The following is an 18,839-nucleotide window of genomic DNA, read 5'->3' on the forward strand; positions in this document are numbered from 1 at the left end:
GCTGCTGTCCCTGTGGAGCTTGCCCGAAGCCCCCCGGAGGCATGGAGGGATAGCCGCCACCAGGAGCGGGAGGGTACATGCCCTGTGGCACGTTGGAACCACCAAACGTCCCTGACATATTGGAAGCCTGCAATGACATAAACAAACACACAGTGTCGATAGACTGCTTTAGAGTACACAAATGACTTCGCACCCATTGTACTCACACCCAGGTCAGTATTGATTAACGCAGGGGTCCCCAACCTTTGCGAACCTTTGGCCACCTCCGGAATCCTGACACAGGGCGGTGGGCGCAACTACAAAATGGCTGCTGTGGGAGGTGGAGCCGGCCACAAAATGGCTGCCACGGCTTACCTTCCATCACCCAACAAAGATCCTTGTTGTGTAGTGCCAGTTTGGTACAGTGGTTAAGTGTGCGGACTCTAAGCCGCCCTGAGCCTCCGGGGAAGGCGGGATAAAAATGCGAATAAATAAATAAATAAATAAATAAATAATGTGGGAGAACCGGGTTTGATTCCCCACTCCTCCACTTGCACCTGGCTGAATGACCCTGGGCAAGCCGTAGTTCTGATAAGAGCTGTTCTTGAAAAAAGAGCAGTTTCTGTCAAGAGCTCTCTCGGCCCCACCCACCTCCCAGGGTGTCTGTTGTGGGGAGGAGAAGGGAAAGGAGTTTGTAAGCCGCTCTGAGACACATTTGGATAGTGAAGGGCAGGGTATAAATCCAATCTCTCCTCTTCTCTTCTTCTCTGCTGCGGTGGTAGCTGCTGCCAAAGCAACATTTCTAAAAACCTGCCCAGCCAATCAAATCTCCAGTGACCAATCCGAAGCCTGGCTGGGCAAAAGCCCCACAGGGCCCGCCCTCTCCCTAAATACACTCGACAGATGCCACGAAAGGGACTGCTGGGTGCTCTGGCGCCTATGGCCACCATGTTGGGACCCCTGGATTAATGTTTTGCAGATGTGGGTGGGGAGAAGAGCTTACAAGAAGGCCATCAACTGAGGTTAGATTCGAACTGAGGATGACTTAATTAACTCAGTCTGCTACCCATGATGGGTTTCCCGCAGGGCTGTCAAACTGCTCCCTAGAAAACGATTCTACGCATCTAAAGGCCAAACACCCACACCGATACAAGAGGGAGAGAGAGAGCTCACCAGTCCTTAACAGAACACAGAAGAGGAAAGGTATCTCCAGAGTCACCCACTTTAACCTTTTGCTTTACTGGAAAACATCCAGTAAAACAGTAAAACATCCAGTAAAACAGTAAATCACCATGTACAATTTAACAATATTTGTTAGTTTTTATATGCAATGTTTAGAATTCAATTATTAACAAGATTACAACAATAACACTCAAGTGCTTAAGACGCTGAACTGCAGGCTGTGGAAGGTCAGTAGTTCAGCAGTTCGAGACCCGAGTGTGCCGCATGACGGAGTGAGCTCCCGTCTCTACTTCCAGCTCCTGCCAACCTAGCCGTTCAAAAGCAAGAAATTGCAAGTAGATAAATAGGTACCACTTCAGTGGGAAGGTAACAGCGTTCCGTGCACCTTGGTGTTTAGTCATGCCGGCCACATGACTACGGAAACGTCTTTGGACAGCGCTGGCTCTTCGGCTTTGAAACGGAGATGAGCACCGCAACCCTAGAGTCGGACTCGACTGGCTTTCGAGCAAGGGAACCTTTACCTTTACTATACGATATAAAGCTTAGCAGTACATACAAAGTAATACAGTTACTAGTTACTGACAAACGACGGAGTTCTAGTACACTATCCGTTTGCGTGTCCTTCTTCAGGTTTGTCATTCTGTAATTATTTCTTCATTAGCATGAAGTGCTGCAAGCCATATTTCAAAATGCTAGTTCTTATACAAATTTTGATGTACGCTACCGCTATAGGGGAGCTCCTATAGCAAGCTCTAACGTGACTGGGTCTACAGCATATAATAATTGGCTCAGCTTCCCTCAGTTGTAATCTTGTTAATAATTGAATTCTAAACATTGCATATAAAAACTAACAGATATTGTTAAATTGTACACGGTGATTTACTGTTTTACTGGCTATTATACACCGTGGTCCTGTTTGTTGTATTACTGGAAAATATAGCAAGTGCTCTCTTCTTGTCGAAGAGCAATGGTTACAATTAAAATTGATGCAAAGGGTTAAAAGAGGAGCAAGAGCACATATTGTACATATTATGCCTCCTCCTATTGTGTCCATATGTTTGTTGTCATAAGTCTCTTAATTATTGCAACATCCCCTGGAACAAAAGCTCCGTTACCCAGTTCCAGGAACAAATCCTGTTGCCGTCTTCATGAACAGCAAAGATAAGAGAGGTTCTAAAAATGACTTCTACGATTTTGCTTACTTCTAACTGCAAAGATGGAGGAAATGTGCAGAAGCCAAATCATCCAAATTGAGAGTGCCTTTGTCGTCACTTTGGGGTCAGGAGGCAATTTTTCTCCAGGCTGGTTTGGCTGGAGATCCTGGAGTTTTTTTTTTGTCATCTTCTGGCTGTGGACCAGCAATTACTGGGAGGGTGTGGGGGGTATTTGTGAATTTCCTGCATTGTGCAGGGGTGGTGGACTAGATGACCCTAGAGCAGGGGTGTCAAACATGCAGCCCGGGGGCCGGATCAGGCCCCCGAAGGGCTTCTATCAGGCCCGCAGTGAAACTGGCTGTCTTCTGCTTCTTCCAGTTCTGCTGCTGCTGCATCATCATAGGTTTGCAGTTTACAGATACACACCCAAACAGCATACTCAAGATTGCAACAGCACAGACATTTTGATGCAATAATTCAGAGCAAGAGGTGTCAGTTACCAGACACCGTTAAAAAAAAATATTGCAAGAGTGTTAATGTTTTAAGCATGTTTTTATTTTAAGTAAAAAAACCAAACCTTTGTGTTTGTCCTTTAATAAAGTTTATCTCTCCGCTACCTGGCATTACATTTTACAACACACGTGGTGGCCTGGCCCAGCAAGGTCTCATTTTATGTCAGATCTGGCCCTCTTAACAAATGAGTTCGACACCCCTGCCCTAGAGGTTCCTTCCAACTCTATGATTCTACGATCAGCTCCAACAAACTCTCCGGAAGAACGGTCGCTGAATCAGCCTTCCTCTGACATCTATCACAGGTCTCCTAAATGCTGACACGGTAGGCCATCATGGCGGTGGTGGAAAGCGCTGCCAAGTTCCAGCTGACCTGCAGTGACCCCACTGGACTTTCAAGGAAAGTGAAAAGCAGAGGCGGTTTGCCATTGGCTGACTCAGCACAGTAGCCACCCTGGACTTCCTCGGTGGTCTCCCATCCAAGTACTGAGGAGGGCCCACCCTACTCAGCTTCCGAGATCTGATGAGATTGGACTAGCCTGGGCCGTCCAGGGCAGGGCAAAACATTAACTGTTGTCAAGTCACAGCCGACTTACGGCAACCCTATAAGGTTTCAAGGCAAGAGACATTCAGAGGTGGTTTGCCATTGCCTGCCTCTGTGTAGCAACCGTAGATTTTCATGGAGAAGACGAAGAAGAGATTGGATTTATACCCCGCCCTTCACTACCCGAAGGAGTCTCAGAGCGGCTCACAAACTCCTTTCTCTTCCCCTCCCCACAACAGACACCCGGTGAGCAGTGTTCCCTCTAAGCTGAGTTAGTGTGAGCTAGCTCACCGTTTTTTAGCCTCTGGCTCACACATTTCTGTCTGATCTCAGGAAGGGTGGCTCCAGAGCAGACTAATTTCTGCAGCAGCCAAATGGCTCGCTCACCACTTTAATGCCAGTCGTTCACAAAGTAGAATTTTTGCTCACAAGACTCCACAGCGTAGAGGGAACATTGCCTGTGAGGTGGGTGGGGCTGAGAGAGCTCTTTCGAGAGCTGCTCATGAGAGCTCTGAAAGAGCGTGTGACTGACCCAAGGTCACACCAGCAGCTGCATGTGGAAGAGTGGGGAATCAAACCCGGTTCTCCCAGATTAGAGTCTGTGTTCCTAACCACTGCACCAAACTGGAGGTCTCACATCCAAATACCCATCAGGGTCAATCCTGTTTAGCTTCTGAGATCTGATGAGATCAGGCTTAGCCTGGGCCTTCCAGGTCAGACCTCCATACTCTGTGGAAATCAAATGGACCGGAGGCAGACAGGTTTTTTCACTTGGTCAGCCCCCGTTCCACATGACTTTTGTCTTAGGTAGGTCCTAGGAGACCCAGAGGTCAAAGTGGAGTCTCTCCTCTCTTCTGCACCAGTGAAAAAGCCGGTTGGATCCACTCCATACTACCAGTTCTTCCCATCCTACCCAACATGGTCATCAGGGGTCATTTCCTGCAGGAGTGCACAGGAGCGGAGCTCCGGCAGTAAAGAGCCCAGGGGGCGGGCACATGCAACAAGCCCTGCCCCCTGCTCCCAGCAGCCCTCAGTCAGAGCAAGAAGCAGCCAGGTAAGCTGCAGAGGCCCCCTGGTCCGAAACAGTCCAGTGGCACCTTTAAGACCAAGTTTTATTCAGGTACAAGCTCTCCCTCCTCTGCGAGGACAGATCTACATGTCCCACCCACCCCCAATAGCTAGCAATCCAAAACAGTCCAGTGGAGCCTGAGCGGTGGGTGTTCCCTTCTGACACACTTCCGGTGATGTCAGGGGGTGTGGCATATGCAAATAAGTCATGCTAATGAGTTATGCTAATGAGCTCCTGCACCTCTTTTTCTACGACATGACTCCTGATGATCATAACTTAAAGGGCAACATGAATTCTTTGTGTATTTATTGTAGGATTGGAACCTAAGCTCTCAATGACCCCAACCAAAGGAGGAAGGCATGAAAAGCTGTGCTGCAGCATCAAGGGAAATTTAAAGTCAAGCTCTGAAAGCTGTTTTGCCACAGAGGGAATTTCCGGATGCTTCCGTAGTCCCAACAGATCCCCACAGATCGGCCTCTCTCCTCAACTGTCCCATCAAAACAGGCATCGAAATATCCAGATTTTGCAAAAAGGTATAGGCAATGTTGACACAGAGCAGGGTTTTCTATTCTCTGCCACTTTATTTCATGCTCTATATCTCATTTGCCTTATTCGGGTGCTCATGCAAATACTTCAGGATATTCTACACATGCGGGATTTTGCAAAAATATGAAGGAATCGTCGCCGTATAACTGGACTTCACGTTTCCGGTCATTTGCCTGCTGGCGCGGCCATGCAAACACTGGGATTTGCATATCATTTTTTTAACGCTCCCAAAAGGGGAAGCTACGTGCTCTTAGAAACACAGCGGAATCACTTCATTAAAAGCTTCTTCTTTTTTTAGTATGTATGGGAGGACAGTCAACTGGATCTTTTTGCTTTTCAGTTCCGGCAACTCGGCGTGGTTGTTACAACCATGCTTCTCCCTCGCCACAAATTTGGTTAGTCTTGAAGATGCTACCGGACTCTTTTCTACCACTACAGACAAATGAACATGACTACCCATCTTGATCGATCTTGATGGCTGTTGCAAGCAGGGCTTATTTTGGTAGAAAAAGCCCAGCAGGAACTCATTAGCATAATAGGCCACACCCAACAGCAGACACTCATTAGCATATTAGGCCCTGCCCTGACAGCAAAGCTCATTAGCATATTAGGCCACAACCCCATGTTACCAGAAGTGTGGTCATCCAGCCACACCCACCTTTTGCTTCTTATTCTGTTTACCTTGTTTGTTGTCAAGACCCAGGGCTTTTCTTGTAGCAGGAACTCCTTTGCATGTTAGGCCACACACCCCTAATGTAGCCAATCCTAATGAGTTTCTGCTGTTGGGTGTGGTCTATTATGCTAATGAGATCCTGCTGGGCGTGGCCAACTCAGGAGCCAGCGGGAACTCCGTTCCTGCCCAAAAATAGCCCTGGTTGCAAGTAATACTTTTAATTAGTCTTTGTAATCTTCTCATCAAAATGTCGAGGGATTCTGGGACCCAGAATCCCTCAACACAAAACAGCGGCAAATATTGGGGAGTCACGTTACCTTTCCAGTTTTGAAAAGAGACAACTAAGGGGGGAAATGATAGCGGTTTCCTCACATGATCCATGAGTTAGACAGAGTGGACAGAGAACGTTTTTCTCCCTCTCCCAAAATATTAGAATTGTTTCTCACATTATCCATGGGGTAGACAGAGTGGACAGAGAACGTTTTCTCCCTCCCCCAAAATATTAGAATCCAAGAGCATTTAATGCAGTTAATAGGCAGTAGATTTGGGACGGGGCAAAAGGGAATACTTCTTTGCACAGCGAGTATTTAAAATGGCCTCATCCTCTATGTCCTGTTGCTGGACCTCCATAAGAATTGTTGGCTACTGTGTGAGACAGGAGGCTGGACCAGATGGACCAGTGGTCTGACCCAACAGGCCTCTTCTGATGTTCTTATGAAGGCCTCAGCCTCTGTGCCCTGTTTGTTCAGCCTTCCAGAGGAACTGGTTCGCCACTGTGTGAGACAGGATGATGATGGACCACTGAGCTGATCCAGCAGGGCTTTTCTTTTCCCGGTCAAATGCCCCAGACACTAGGGAGGTTACAATATAGTTTTGTCCTGGCACGGCCCTCCCCATATCAACTTAATCTCCAATGTGTCCGGACACAGAATCTTAGCATTTCCAGCTTCATTTTGCCCTGTAAAGAATGTTTACAAATGTGGTTTAAAAAAAAAATGGCAAGAATTTGTGAATTCTCTATTGCAATGTTTCAATCTTATATTCTAATAGCGAAGTCGGCCGCATCTTTTGATACTTAAGCATACCCTCTCAACAAGCGGGGGAAATATTTAGAACAATAAGGTGGAAGGAAATATGAAGAGAAGGGGTGAGGTGGAGCAGGGGAAAAAATGAATTCAGCATTATTAAATTTTTTATCATTACTGAAAAGTACTCACCATGCTCGCCATATACTCTGGGTTAAACTGACTAGCATAATTCCCAATATTTTCCAGCCCAATTGGAGGAGGGTTTGTGGGAGGGTAGCCAGGGGCCCCCCAAGGATTACTACCTGAAATGAAAAAGGAAAACAGTCACTACAAATAGAACGGCTGGATTTCTGCATTTTACTGCACACATTTCCATTTCAGCATTTTTTTACATTTTCCAAAAGTAAAAACGCTGCTTTGCCAACCTTTGGTACAGTTCAGTTTTCCACTTCCACTTAGCTCAGTTCTAGCTCAGCGGCATGTTCTGAATAAATGTCTGCAGATCTTGGACTTTATTAGCACCACAAATAGAGCCCGTAAGGTATGCTCACCTTTGTACCTGGGATTGTCTTGTCCGAAGGCACCCTTACCACATTTAGATTTTAAAACTGTTCCTTGATATACGTTCGCAAGATTAAACTCTGTTCCTTCCCAAGAAATTCAAGATTGGATGCAAAGGACTCCATAATCTGATAGGTTTTGTGACGGTCCTTCTGAACGGTTAGAAACTTTGGAACATGGCTTACTGGAAGGTGAAAGAGGCTAGGGCTCTTTAGCTTGGAGAAACGATGGCTGAGGGGTGCCATGATAGAGGTTTAAATAATTATGCATAGGATAGAGAAGGTAGAGAAAGAGGTACTTTTCTCCCTTTCTCACAAAGTAAGAACTCGTGGGCACTCCATGAAATTGCTGAGCGGTCGGGTTAGAACGGATAAAAGGAAGTCCTTCTTCACCCAAAGAGTAATTAACATGCGGAATTCACTGCTGCAGGAAGCAGCGGCAGCTGCAAGCAGAGACAGCTTCAAGAAGGGATTGGATAAACATGTGGAGCAGAGGTGCCAGAAGTCAGGCAAAGCAGAGTCCAAGGTCAGAGGTCCAGACAGCAGGCTAGGCAGAGTTGGGGGCTTAGCATCTATCGTACATGTTCCGTCCACACCTGACAGCCTCACTTGGCTGGTTTTATAGCCCCACGCCTAAGGGTCATGCTTGCAACCAGTTGTTCAGAAGCAATCCTGCAACAACACATCTTCGTTGTCAGCAGGCAGCTGGCACTGGGCCAGGAGGTGCGCACTTTGCCCTCTTGTCTGTAGCTCTGTTCTCAGCCTCTGTCTGTGGCGTTCTAAGGGTACAGATGACAATAGTGGACATGCGAATGGCCAACTGAGGTTCACCTGCTGAATCAGGGCTGGAGGGTGTCCCTGGCTCTGCACCAGCTGTTGGCTGTGAATCCTGACGTGCCAGCAGCTCATTTGTCAGCTTCTATTAACTCAAGGCTGCCTACATGGGGCTCCTCTTCTCCTGAGGAGTCCTCGCTATCGCTGAGCCCTGGCTGACTCATGACACAGTGGCTATTAGCCACAAGGTACAGATGGAATGCTCTGTCTGGGGCAGTGATGCTCTGTATTCTTGAAGCTTGGGGGGCAACAGTGGGAGGGCTTCCGGAGTTCTGGCCCCGCTGCTGGACCTCCTGATGGCACCTGGGCTTTGGCCACTGTGTGAGACAGAGTGCTGGACTGGATGGGCCACTGGCCTGATCCAACATGGCTCCTCTGATGTTCTTATGGTACCATCTGCAGTATTAGGGATTTGTGGATCACTCCTCTTTTCTGTCATAATGAGCGCTCGCTAACATCGGATGACGTAAAGGAACCCTTGGCACACATGGATTTAGGAGTTACATCACCCGAGCCAATATTCTTGTTCGAGTGCAGTAACTGGTTGGTTATTTAGATTCCTTATTTTTGTTGTTTCCAGTGCGACATCGTCGCTCAGGGCCTGTTGACTAAATCAGCAGCATCATTAAAGTAATTCAGTTCTAGCCCCTCTTGAGGCTCCCCCATAACAGAAACACTACCTGGAGCTATAAGCGTGCCATTATCGCTAGCAACCATTCACCCATTCTGAAGGCCAGCAAGCAGAATACCCCCCTGTTGAAAATCATTCAGTGGGTACACAGATGGCATCAGCACAAAAGAGATGAAAAGAGACTGGGTGGGTTTGTTGGGGTTTTTTTTACAGAGTGCAGCTGGGAAACAAAACATCCTCTGCTCCACAGACTGGCACACCCACATAACCTTTTTGTTTTTAATATTTGCACTCTGTCTTCCAACACAGTTCTCCACAGCAGGCAGCTGCACCATTAACCCCACTTAAGAGCCAACACCAGCAATTTCATCATAGAATTTAAGGCGGATGGTAAAAATTACAACGACGTTTTACTTGTTGTTTTTATGTTTTTTGAATGCCTTTAAGTCTGGTTTTAATGATGTGTTTTATGTTAGTTTTAACTGTTTCAGGCCCCACTAGAACTCATCCCAGCGACACACTTTAAACTTACCTGGAGCAGCTGGTGGATACCCACCGGCAGGTGGATAACCTGGGTAACTCATCGTTCAGACCTGAAACCAAAAAAGAGGATTTTGTTTAATATAATGCAGTTTTTAAATGCCACATACAACACAGAGCCCTGCCCTGGATAGCTAGCCCAGTCTCGTGAGATCTCGTAATCTAAGCAGGGTCAGCCCTGGTCAATACTTGGATGGGAGACCACCAATGAAGTCTAGGGTTGCTATGCAGAGGTTGGCAATGACCACCTCTGAATGTCTCTTGCCTTGAAAACCCTACAGGTTGCCATAAGTCGACTGTGACCTAATGGCACTTCTCACCACCACAAAACACGGACACATGAAGTACCATTGCTGGTGTCCCTGGATCTTGACATTTTACTGCTGACTTGATTATGTCAAGAATGCAGGGGGTTGGACTAGATGACCTGCAAGGTCCCTTTCAACTCTAACATTCTATGATTCTATGTTTTCTGTCTCCCACCCTTCCCCTGAGGAGCCCAGGATGGTCCACTGGATTTCTTCAAAAGGCAATTAGATAAGCATATGGAGCAGAGGTCCATCAGTGGCTATTAGCCACAAGGTATTGATAGGGGCTCTGGGGCAAGTGATGCTCTGTTTGGTGCTTGGGGGGGTCAACAGTGGGAGGGCTTCTAATGTCCTGGCCCTACTGGTGGACCTCCTGATGGCACTGGTATTTCTGGCCACTGTGTGATACAGAGTGTTGGACTGGATGGGCCTTTGGCCTGATCCAACATTGGCGACTCTTATGTACTTATGAATTCTTTTCCCCCCACCCACCAGCCAAATTTAGCCTTACAACAAACCCTCTAAATCAAGTTAGGCTGAGAAACCATGACAGCAGGCCCAAGGGCGCTTAACAGTTTAGTAGCTGAGCAAAGGTTCTTCCAGCAATACCGGGCCCTCTATCACACAATTCTGTACAGTGATGTGTATTTTTAGAGTTTTCATGTTTGTGGCTTCTTCTTCTTTTTTTTGGCTTAGGACCCAGCTCTGGGCAGCTGTTAAGCTGGAAAAACAGTATGGAAATTTAAAACTAGATAAATGACAGATGAACCTCAGGCCACTTCAAATGGATTCATTTAGGCCGGGTATTTTTGGTAACAGGGGAAACTTCAAGGGGACTCGAATAAATGCCTGAACCGAGAAAGCAGGGGCCGAGTGGGAAGACACTCTCCAAAGGGCCTGCTAAAAAACTGTTCTTGTTTGTATCCAAAATGCTGTAGATAGAACTATCAAATATACATCAAGGTTGCCGTTAATGAGACTATTACAGAAGAAAAAAAACTGCAAATTTGTGCAAACAACACTTGTAATATTATAATAATGCACTAGAACCCTCAGAATTACAAAAATACAATTATACAAATGTGATACAAAATTCTCCTTCTATTTTTCTATAAGTATTCTGGACACCGTAAGTATATATAATATCAGACATGAATCATTATAACTTATCCCATCTGGTAACATATTAAGTAAATATACTTCTGGTTCTAACTTAAAGTCTATTTCAGTTATTTCTAGTATTACTTTTTTTATAGTTTTCCAAAATTTACAAATCCTCTCGCATCTCCACCATATGTGATAATATGACCCGATGTTTTTGTTACATCTCCAACAGTTCCCTGAGATATTTTTATAGCATTTAGCTATCTTATCAGGAGACCAATGCCATCTATAACACATTTTAAAGATATTTTCCTTAAAAGGTTCTTGAATTCCAACTCACATGAACCGACTGGGATAATATCAGTAGTATATTACGTACAGTAATATAACATTACTTTTTCATCAGAGGTAGATTTGGGCCCGTAGCTACAGTGGGGGGCATCTAGGGGCCAGGAACCAAAACTCACCACCCAGCCCTCCTGACTTCCCATACAGCCGGTTTATTTTATTTTTCTCACGCGCGCCACAGCCGTGCCGAGCCAAGCCCTGCCCTGCCAGTCGGCTGTGCACCTCTGGCTGGCTGCGGGTGAGACACACCACAGGGCACCTCTGCTCCCTCCTCCGGCCCCCTCCCTCTCTAAAATTGCTTTTTAAAAACTTTTACTCTCTCATTGCTCCTGACACAGTGCTCACCCCCCCTCCCAACTTATTTAAATGCCCCTGAAGTCAAAATCACGGCTACAGCCCTGGGTAGATGACTAAAACTGCATCACACGAAACCCCAGTTATTACACTACCTTTCTCCTACCCACTAGTAAACAGGCAGCACTTTATCCAGGTGTGGCACATCTACCACATCTGTCCCATTAATAGCACCAGGAAATCCAAGGGAAAAAGTTTGCCATGCTATACTTAGATCCCCCCACCCTTTAACGTTGTAAGAGCGACTGGTTTTAAAAGGAATTCTACAAACAAGTGATCATAAGACGCTTATTCATTCCTGCCAGTCACCGAATGCCAGTGATTTAAGACAGGCACAAGGGAGTCACTGTTATTGGGACCCAGCAGGGAGAAAATTTGTGCATTTAGCTGCGTACCTGAGTTTGGAATTCATTCCGACCGCCCTGTAAAACCCAAAGCCGCCTACTTGGTCAACTTTCCAGCCTCTGGTTGGCTCCAAGAACTATGCTAACATTGTAAAGAACGTATTCCAGTCTCAATTAGGATGGTGCTAAATTCTGAAATTACACATGCATCAACGGAGTAAAGGACCAGAGGAATATTCAAGCTCATCACATATCAGATGTAGCTGAGTGACTTGCGACATTTTACAACCACTTTGGACTCTGATCTTCAAGGACCGGTGTATACCCCCTCCCTCTCACATGTAAATTTCTCCTCTTATCCCATAATAATGTACATGTGCATAGGGACTAAACATGTTAATGATTAATCGGAGAGATGTAGTGATTAAGCATGTTGGATTAGTACATGGGAGAGCCTGGTTCGAATTCCCACTCTGCCATGGAAGCTTTCTGGGTGACCCTGGGCCAGTCACACACTCTCAGCCTAACCTACCTCACAGGGTTGTTGTGAGGATTAAACAAAGGACAATGCTGTAAGTTGCTTTGGGTCTCCACTGGGAAGAAAGGCGGGGTATAAGCAAAGTAAATAAACCAGGCTTTCGGCTTTCCGCAAGCCGAAATTCAACTGCTGGTTTCCGGCTCTTCGTGGAACATCAGAGGAAAGCAGGTGTAATGAGGAACCCACTTTCTCACCACCACAGCTAGAAGCAGAGGCTACAATGTGGAGCAGACCTGATAAACCAATCTGGTGTGGACCCACCGCGGTTCTCTCCCCTGCTCCAGGACAACTTCTACTTACATCAAGGCCCGCACAGTCTTATACTGAAGCAGGCCATGGGTCCATCAAGGTAAGTATTGTCTACTCAAACTGGCAGTAGCTCTCCAAGTTCTCAGGCAGAGGCCTTCCCTGTCACCTGCTACCTGATCCTTTTAAACTGGAGATGCCAGGAACTGAACCTGGGACCTCCTGCATCCCAAGCAGATGCTCTGCCACTGAGCCACAAGTCCCCTCCCCCATAGCCTACATTCATATCCTGTAGTCTGGGGAGTGTTTGATAAATCCCATTTGTTTTGCATCTTCACGCAGACAAGAAGAAGAGGCGCCTTAACGGAGCCCCTTATTCGTTGCAAATGAACTCATGGCAGACCCGCTACCAGTTGGGAAAGAGAGACGGAAACATAAAAGAAAGCCTAATTCTCATCAACAGGATGCTGCAGCGGAATTTTAAACCTCATCTCAGTTTTCCAGACCCAAAGGAAAGCAATTCCCAGCCACGGTAAACTGGAGAGGAACGAAGGGGGGAAAGGAAGTCAAAGCATTTGAAACGTCTCCCTCCCTTACCAGTTTTCTCAGGTCAAAAGAAGGAGACGCGTGAAAAGAGAAAGAGAGTATTTCTTTGGCTGTTTAAGACAGATACTGCAGGGGTGTGACTCAAAAAGTTGTGGTGTCTTCCGTCACCCGTTGCAGCTTCCCGGTGCATTCCCATAAGACTATCTGGCAGCACACCATGGAAGCTTATCAAAGCTTCCTGTTTTCACTGCCTGCCTGGGATTGCCATAACAGGGAGTTGCCAAACACATCACAAGCAGGCAGCATCTGGCTTGGTGAGTCAGAAATTGCACAGTGGGGCCTGGAGACCTCCTGGAATTAAAACTAATTTCCAGGCTACAGAGATCAGTTCCCCTGGAGGACACAACCACTTTGGAGGTTGGGGGCCTGTGGCTGAGGTCCCTCCTTTTCCCAGGCTGAGGTCCCAATTCTCCTGGAATTTCCCAATCCAGAATGGGCAACCCTATTAAAATCACACTGCCGGAGTCCTGCCATTCTGCAAGATAGTATGAATGAAATTTTTATTACGGCATCCAGCCAGAACAATCCAAACACTTCAGTAAAAAGGTAAAGGTTCCCTTGCTCGAAAGCCAGTCGAATCTGACTCTAGGGTTGCGGTGCTCATCTCCGTTTCAAAGCCGAAGAGCCAGGGCTGTCTGAAGACGTTTCCATGGTCATGTGGCCGGCATGACTAAACACCAAGGCGCACGGAACGCTGTTACCTTCCCACCGAAGTGGTCCCTATTTATCTACTTGCAATTTCTTGCTTTCGAACTGCTAGGTTGGCAGGAGCTGGAACTAGAGACGGGAGCTCACTCCGTCATGCGGCAACTCGGGTCTCAAACTGCTGAACTACTGACCTTCCACAGCCTGCAGTTCAGCGTCTTAACCACTTGAGCCACCGCAGCTCCATAAAACACTTCAGTAAAGGGCACCAAAATAAACGTATTACAGAACGTACAGTATAAAAAATATAAAATACATATAACAGATTCACCCAAAAAGCACATCAAGAGGAGGAGAGATATACATTTTTACAAACTGAGCTGTACTTTTCGAATGCAGCGGCATGCAGCCCCAAAATTTAGCCACAATCTTAGTAACAGAGTGATTTTCATCAGATAACCGTTTATTGCAGCAATCTGAATCTGTCTGCCCGGGAATCTCTTTAAGAAGAGGTTGAATGAATCGATCTTGAACCTCATTTAAATGCTTGGAACCAAAACCACGTGAGCACAAAGAAATTAACTGTGCGTGGCGTCAATACCAATTTCAAAAATCAATACATAATAATAATCAACACATTGGTTTATAGACAAATAAACAAACCGTTTATACAGTTTCCAAATCCTAAGCAAAATCATTCATACAACACACGATTCATAACGAGGGCATGAATGATTTAACGCGAGTCCTGCGTATGGCTCACAAAGCCCCAAACCCTCCAAAGTGTAAAGGGGGAAAGCGAGTTGCCAGAAGGTATCGACCCCAACGGTTCCAAAAGGGGAACACTTGAACGGTACCAAAAGAAGAACTATGGGACTATAGGCTACACGTTTCACCAATACGGCTATATCAAGTTGGAACCAATAACTTGAACGGTATCACTATAAAAACACAAAAACATTCTGAAACATTGCACAGCACATCTTACATAACTTGTACATCCCAGGAAACGCTGCCAGAGCGAATATGCCAGAGCGAATAGAAAAACATACCTGAAAAACAGTCTCAGCGTATTCAGTTCATAAGATACTTTAAATGCTTGAAACTGAAACCATGGCACTTCCTATTACATCCCGCTCTCTGAAAGCCTCACTGAACAGGCCCCATCTCCTCTGGGACAGATCCCAGAAGAGCAGCCACACTGAATCTGTTGGAGCAGAAACAAATCTAGTGGCACCAAATGCACCACCTGCAACCTGCATCAAGCTGAACATTTATTGTATTGCTCCTTGGACGTCAGAGCCTTTGGCAGGCTCGTAGCCAGGATGTTGTGGCTTGTGGGGGACATTTTTTCCTGGTGGGGTTGAAGTTCTCAGTGCAGAAAGAAAAGCCATTTTGCCAAAAGAAAGCTGTTACCAGCGTAGATCTCTGAATTGCAAGCTGTCAACCACTTTAGATGACAGTTCTCAGCTGCTGCAAGTTAATCACTTCTGCCAGCCTAAGCAACAATCGTGATGATAAGCCAGCAGGTGGGGGTGATGACTTCTATGGTCAAGAAAGCTTAGACAGGCAGAAAAGCTCTCTAAAAGGAGACCAGTTTCTTGACACAGAGTTAGAAGGGATCCTAGAGGTCACCTACTCCAACCCTCTCGCTCAGTGTGAGAATTAGTCAACGACAGCACCCCGAGCGCACACCTTTTAAAAAATGCTTTATAATTACTGAAAAGGGCATTTACAGGAGAAATTCTTGTGGGGGCTGTGCCTTTAAGAAAGGGGACACTGTAGCTATGGGCCTGGGCCCTTGGCTCCGTTGTTCACATGTATGTATCAACCTACGGAGGCCAACACTTTTACACTAGGCAAGCAATGAAAGCAGCTCCAGTCCACAACAGCTTGTGTCACAGTAAATATGCCAGTCTTGAACTTCGTAGATCCTCTGTTTGCCATGAAGAAGGTCCCAGGTTCAAACTCTGGCACCTCCAGTTTACAGAATAAGGTTAAAGGGGATGTGAAAGACCTCCACCTGAAACCTTGGAGAGCCTCTGCCAGTCTGAGTAGACAATACTGACTTTGATGGAACGATGGTCTGGTTTAACAGTAGGCAGCTTCATTTGTGTTTTGTGTGCATTCATGTGTCTCAGTTTTTTGTTTTGCTTTTAATTCATAATTCAGGGACTACAGTTAAAGCTGTAGTCCTTAAAAACAATCAACAAGCCTTGGCGTTATAAAAACCACTCAAAGTTTCACCATGTCTCAAATTCAGGGAGTTGTAAGGAATGAGATTCCAGAAGCACCTGAAAGACTAACCAGATTTGTGGAAGAGGCAGGCGCTTTGGTGAGTCACTGATCAGCTCCTCCCCTGCCACAAATGTTGTTAGTCTTCCGGGTACTCCTGGACTCTCGCTCTTTCCTGCTGCTACAGGCAGAGTAAGGCAGTTGTCCATGTCCTGTCCAGTGCGAGCTGTGCTAAGCCAGCAATTTCTAGGTGTGAGTCAACACACGACTACTGAGGACAGCTTAAATCATCTTTATTCAACTTCACACGCATTCAGAAATTAGTTACTCACAGTCGGGCTGATATATCTGGGTGGAAGTTACATCTTGTGATCTAAGTCAAATTCTATCGCCATGGTGAGAAAGAGATGGCCTTCCCCTCTCCTTGCAGTAAGGGTTGAAGAACAAAGAAACGGAAAGGAACAATAAAATCCTATCTTTGCGCCTCTGAGCTCAGAAAATTACTCTTAATGAGCCAGTCAGAGAGAAGCTTCTGGGACCCCTAACTGTGGACTCCAATTCCCAGGTGCACAACAGAGCGGTTTTACTAAACTACAGATAATGCTGACTGGGGGCAGCATAGTCCATCTTGTAAAAAATGGTTGAGAGAGAAAGAACTGCAGGGCAAGGAAAGGAATGGAACGGCAGCTTCACTGAAACTGAAACTGTTTTCTTTCAAGCCATAAACGACTTATGCAGCTTTAGGTGGGCTGGAGAGATCTATGCTGGGCGTACTACTCTGGCCAGTTCATAAAAGGAACTGAGTGTTGTAATCAATGTTCCCTCTAAGCTGTGGAGCCTTGTGAGCAACAATCCTACTTTGTGAGCTACTGGCCTTAGGGTTGCCAAATAATTTTCACTCACCGGCGGGGGAGGCCGCGTCCCGTCCAGGAGCAGTCCGCATGTGCGCGCGCGCCGCCGCGACGTCACCGGAAGTGACATCAGATGCTACCGACATTGGGGGCGTGGCCGAGCTCGTCGGGGGGGAACATATGGGTTCCCCCTGGGCCCCGATTCTGCCAGGGCGGGAATCGGGGGCTCCGAAGTGGGGGGTTACCCGCCCCCCGGGAACATTTGGCAAGCCTACGCTGAAGGCATACTGCTGGGAGCAGTCTTTGCCTCCATGAAAGGAGGGAGGAGTTCGGCTGCTGCTGTCTTAACGGCGGGTCAGCGCTGTCTTAACGGCGGGCTCTAGCCCCATTCAGGCAGTCTGCGCCTCATGCTTGGCAGCTGTAACAGCTCCGAGCATGCCTTGAAGTTTGAGCACCTTTAGGAAGCAGCTGCAATTGGGGCTTGGCTGTCCAGCGACCCCGGAACAGGCTGCAAATTCAGTATTAAAAAGAAAAAGAAAAAAACATGCGGTGGCACGGCGGCACTCAGCACGGCTGCAGCACCTTTGAAGATGGAGCAGTTGGGGCAGAGAGTTGGGGCGTCCTAGCTGAAGGTAGAGCCGCTTCAGGATGAGCGTTTGGCCACGTCGCGGTGGGAGCAGGGCCGCATTGTGGCTAGAGCGGGCCGCATTAGCGGCCGGAGTATTGGGGGGGTGCTGGTGACACAATTGGGGGGCCATGCTGGTGTTGGTGCTTGTTCGGGGCCTGCCCACACCGGCTGCTTGTTCCTTGGCTCGGAGCCACTGGTGGTTGGAACTGGGTTGCGTCGAAGCCTTGTGCTTCCCAGTGGGTTTTTACACAAGTGTCCCTTCTTTGGGGTGGGGGGAACCTGTCTTAGGCCCCGGTGGAGTGGCTGAAGTTGGTGAGGCTACCCATCACCCCCCAACCCCTTCCTCCTTCAGCCCCATCTATTAGCTCCATTGGGGAGCACTGCAGGGGGGTGGAGCATTTGGGGGGGACTCGGGGCCCAGGCTTACACTCATCATCTGCCTGTTCCCGCATATTTCCTCCCCTCCTTACCGGCCACATGACCACGGAAATGTCTTCGGACAGCGCTGGCTCTTTGGCTTTGAAACGGAGATGAGCACCGCAACCCTAGAGTCGGATTCGACTGGCTTTCGAGCAAGGGAAACCTTTACCTTTACTAGTAGTCTAATAACCTCAGCATAGGAGCATAAAAGTCAACAACCAGGACGTAAACTGTTAAGTACTAAAACTTTATCATGATGTCAGAAAGTTAACATTTTTTTTTGATATTCAACATTATTTGGAATGATTTCAGGTGAGGCAAAATGCGTCAAGGCTGGGAACCAGATTTCTGTAAAATCGGAGGTTATCTCCCCTTAACGCGTTCCACTCAACATCTCTAAAAGTGAATGTGCCACTGAGTCTCAACCAACTCATGGCAACCACATAAAATTCTACCTTTCAAGACAAGAGATGGGCAGAGGTGGTTTGCCATTGCCTTCCTCTGCACAGCAACCTCAGAGGTCTTTCTTGGTGGTCTCCCATCCAAGTACTTACCCTGCGTAGCTTCCAAGCTCCGCTGGGCTATTGGGGCTGCTGGTGTCCTGCAGACCCAACATTTTCCTTTAAATCCCCTAACTTGGGGGTGGGGGAACCCACATTTTAACAACACGGATGCCTCCTGAGCCAAACTACGGCCTGGTTCTCAAAGCCTGCTTTCTGGTGAATGCCCCAGGTTCCGCAAAACGCCTGCTCTTAACCCCAGTCCTCATTGGGGAGAAAACGCAGAAGGCAGCAACTCCTGTACCCCAGCAAGTATTTCAATTGGGCCTATACTGTAAACAATACCGCGGCCTTTCAAAAGCAACAGTGGACAGAAACCGGAGAACCTACTTCATCATAATCTCTCAACACACCCTGAGCCAAAACTGATCTTTCAGCAGTCTAAAAACAGAATGGTGGCAG

The 18,839-nt window shown here is 47.1% G+C and overlaps 1 protein-coding gene and 1 non-coding gene across 2 annotated transcripts in view; both read right to left on the minus strand.

Moving 5' to 3' along the window:
• ANXA11 (annexin A11) overlaps positions 1 to 9,306 on the minus strand; it is a 37,412-nt gene extending 28,106 nt beyond the window's left edge. The window contains exons 1-3 of the mRNA XM_015422764.1: positions 9,243 to 9,306; positions 6,875 to 6,987; positions 1 to 127 (exon numbers count right to left, since the gene is read on the minus strand). The exon at positions 1 to 127 is cut by the window's left edge and continues 18 nt beyond it. Of these exons, the coding sequence (XP_015278250.1) occupies positions 1 to 127; positions 6,875 to 6,987; positions 9,243 to 9,294 (292 nt within the window). The 5' untranslated portion in view covers positions 9,295 to 9,306. The remainder of the gene's footprint in view (positions 128 to 6,874; positions 6,988 to 9,242) is intronic.
• A 3,377-nt stretch (positions 9,307 to 12,683) lies between these two features.
• TRNAP-GGG lies at positions 12,684 to 12,755 on the minus strand. Its single transcript has one exon. It is a non-coding gene; the product is annotated as a tRNA-Pro (tRNA).
• Positions 12,756 to 18,839: the final 6,084 nt, after the last annotated feature.

This window comes from Gekko japonicus, unplaced genomic scaffold (assembly GCF_001447785.1).
Source record: "Gekko japonicus isolate JY-2015 unplaced genomic scaffold, Gekko_japonicus_V1.1 scaffold3315, whole genome shotgun sequence".
Lineage (NCBI taxonomy): Eukaryota > Metazoa > Chordata > Lepidosauria > Squamata > Gekkonidae > Gekko > Gekko japonicus.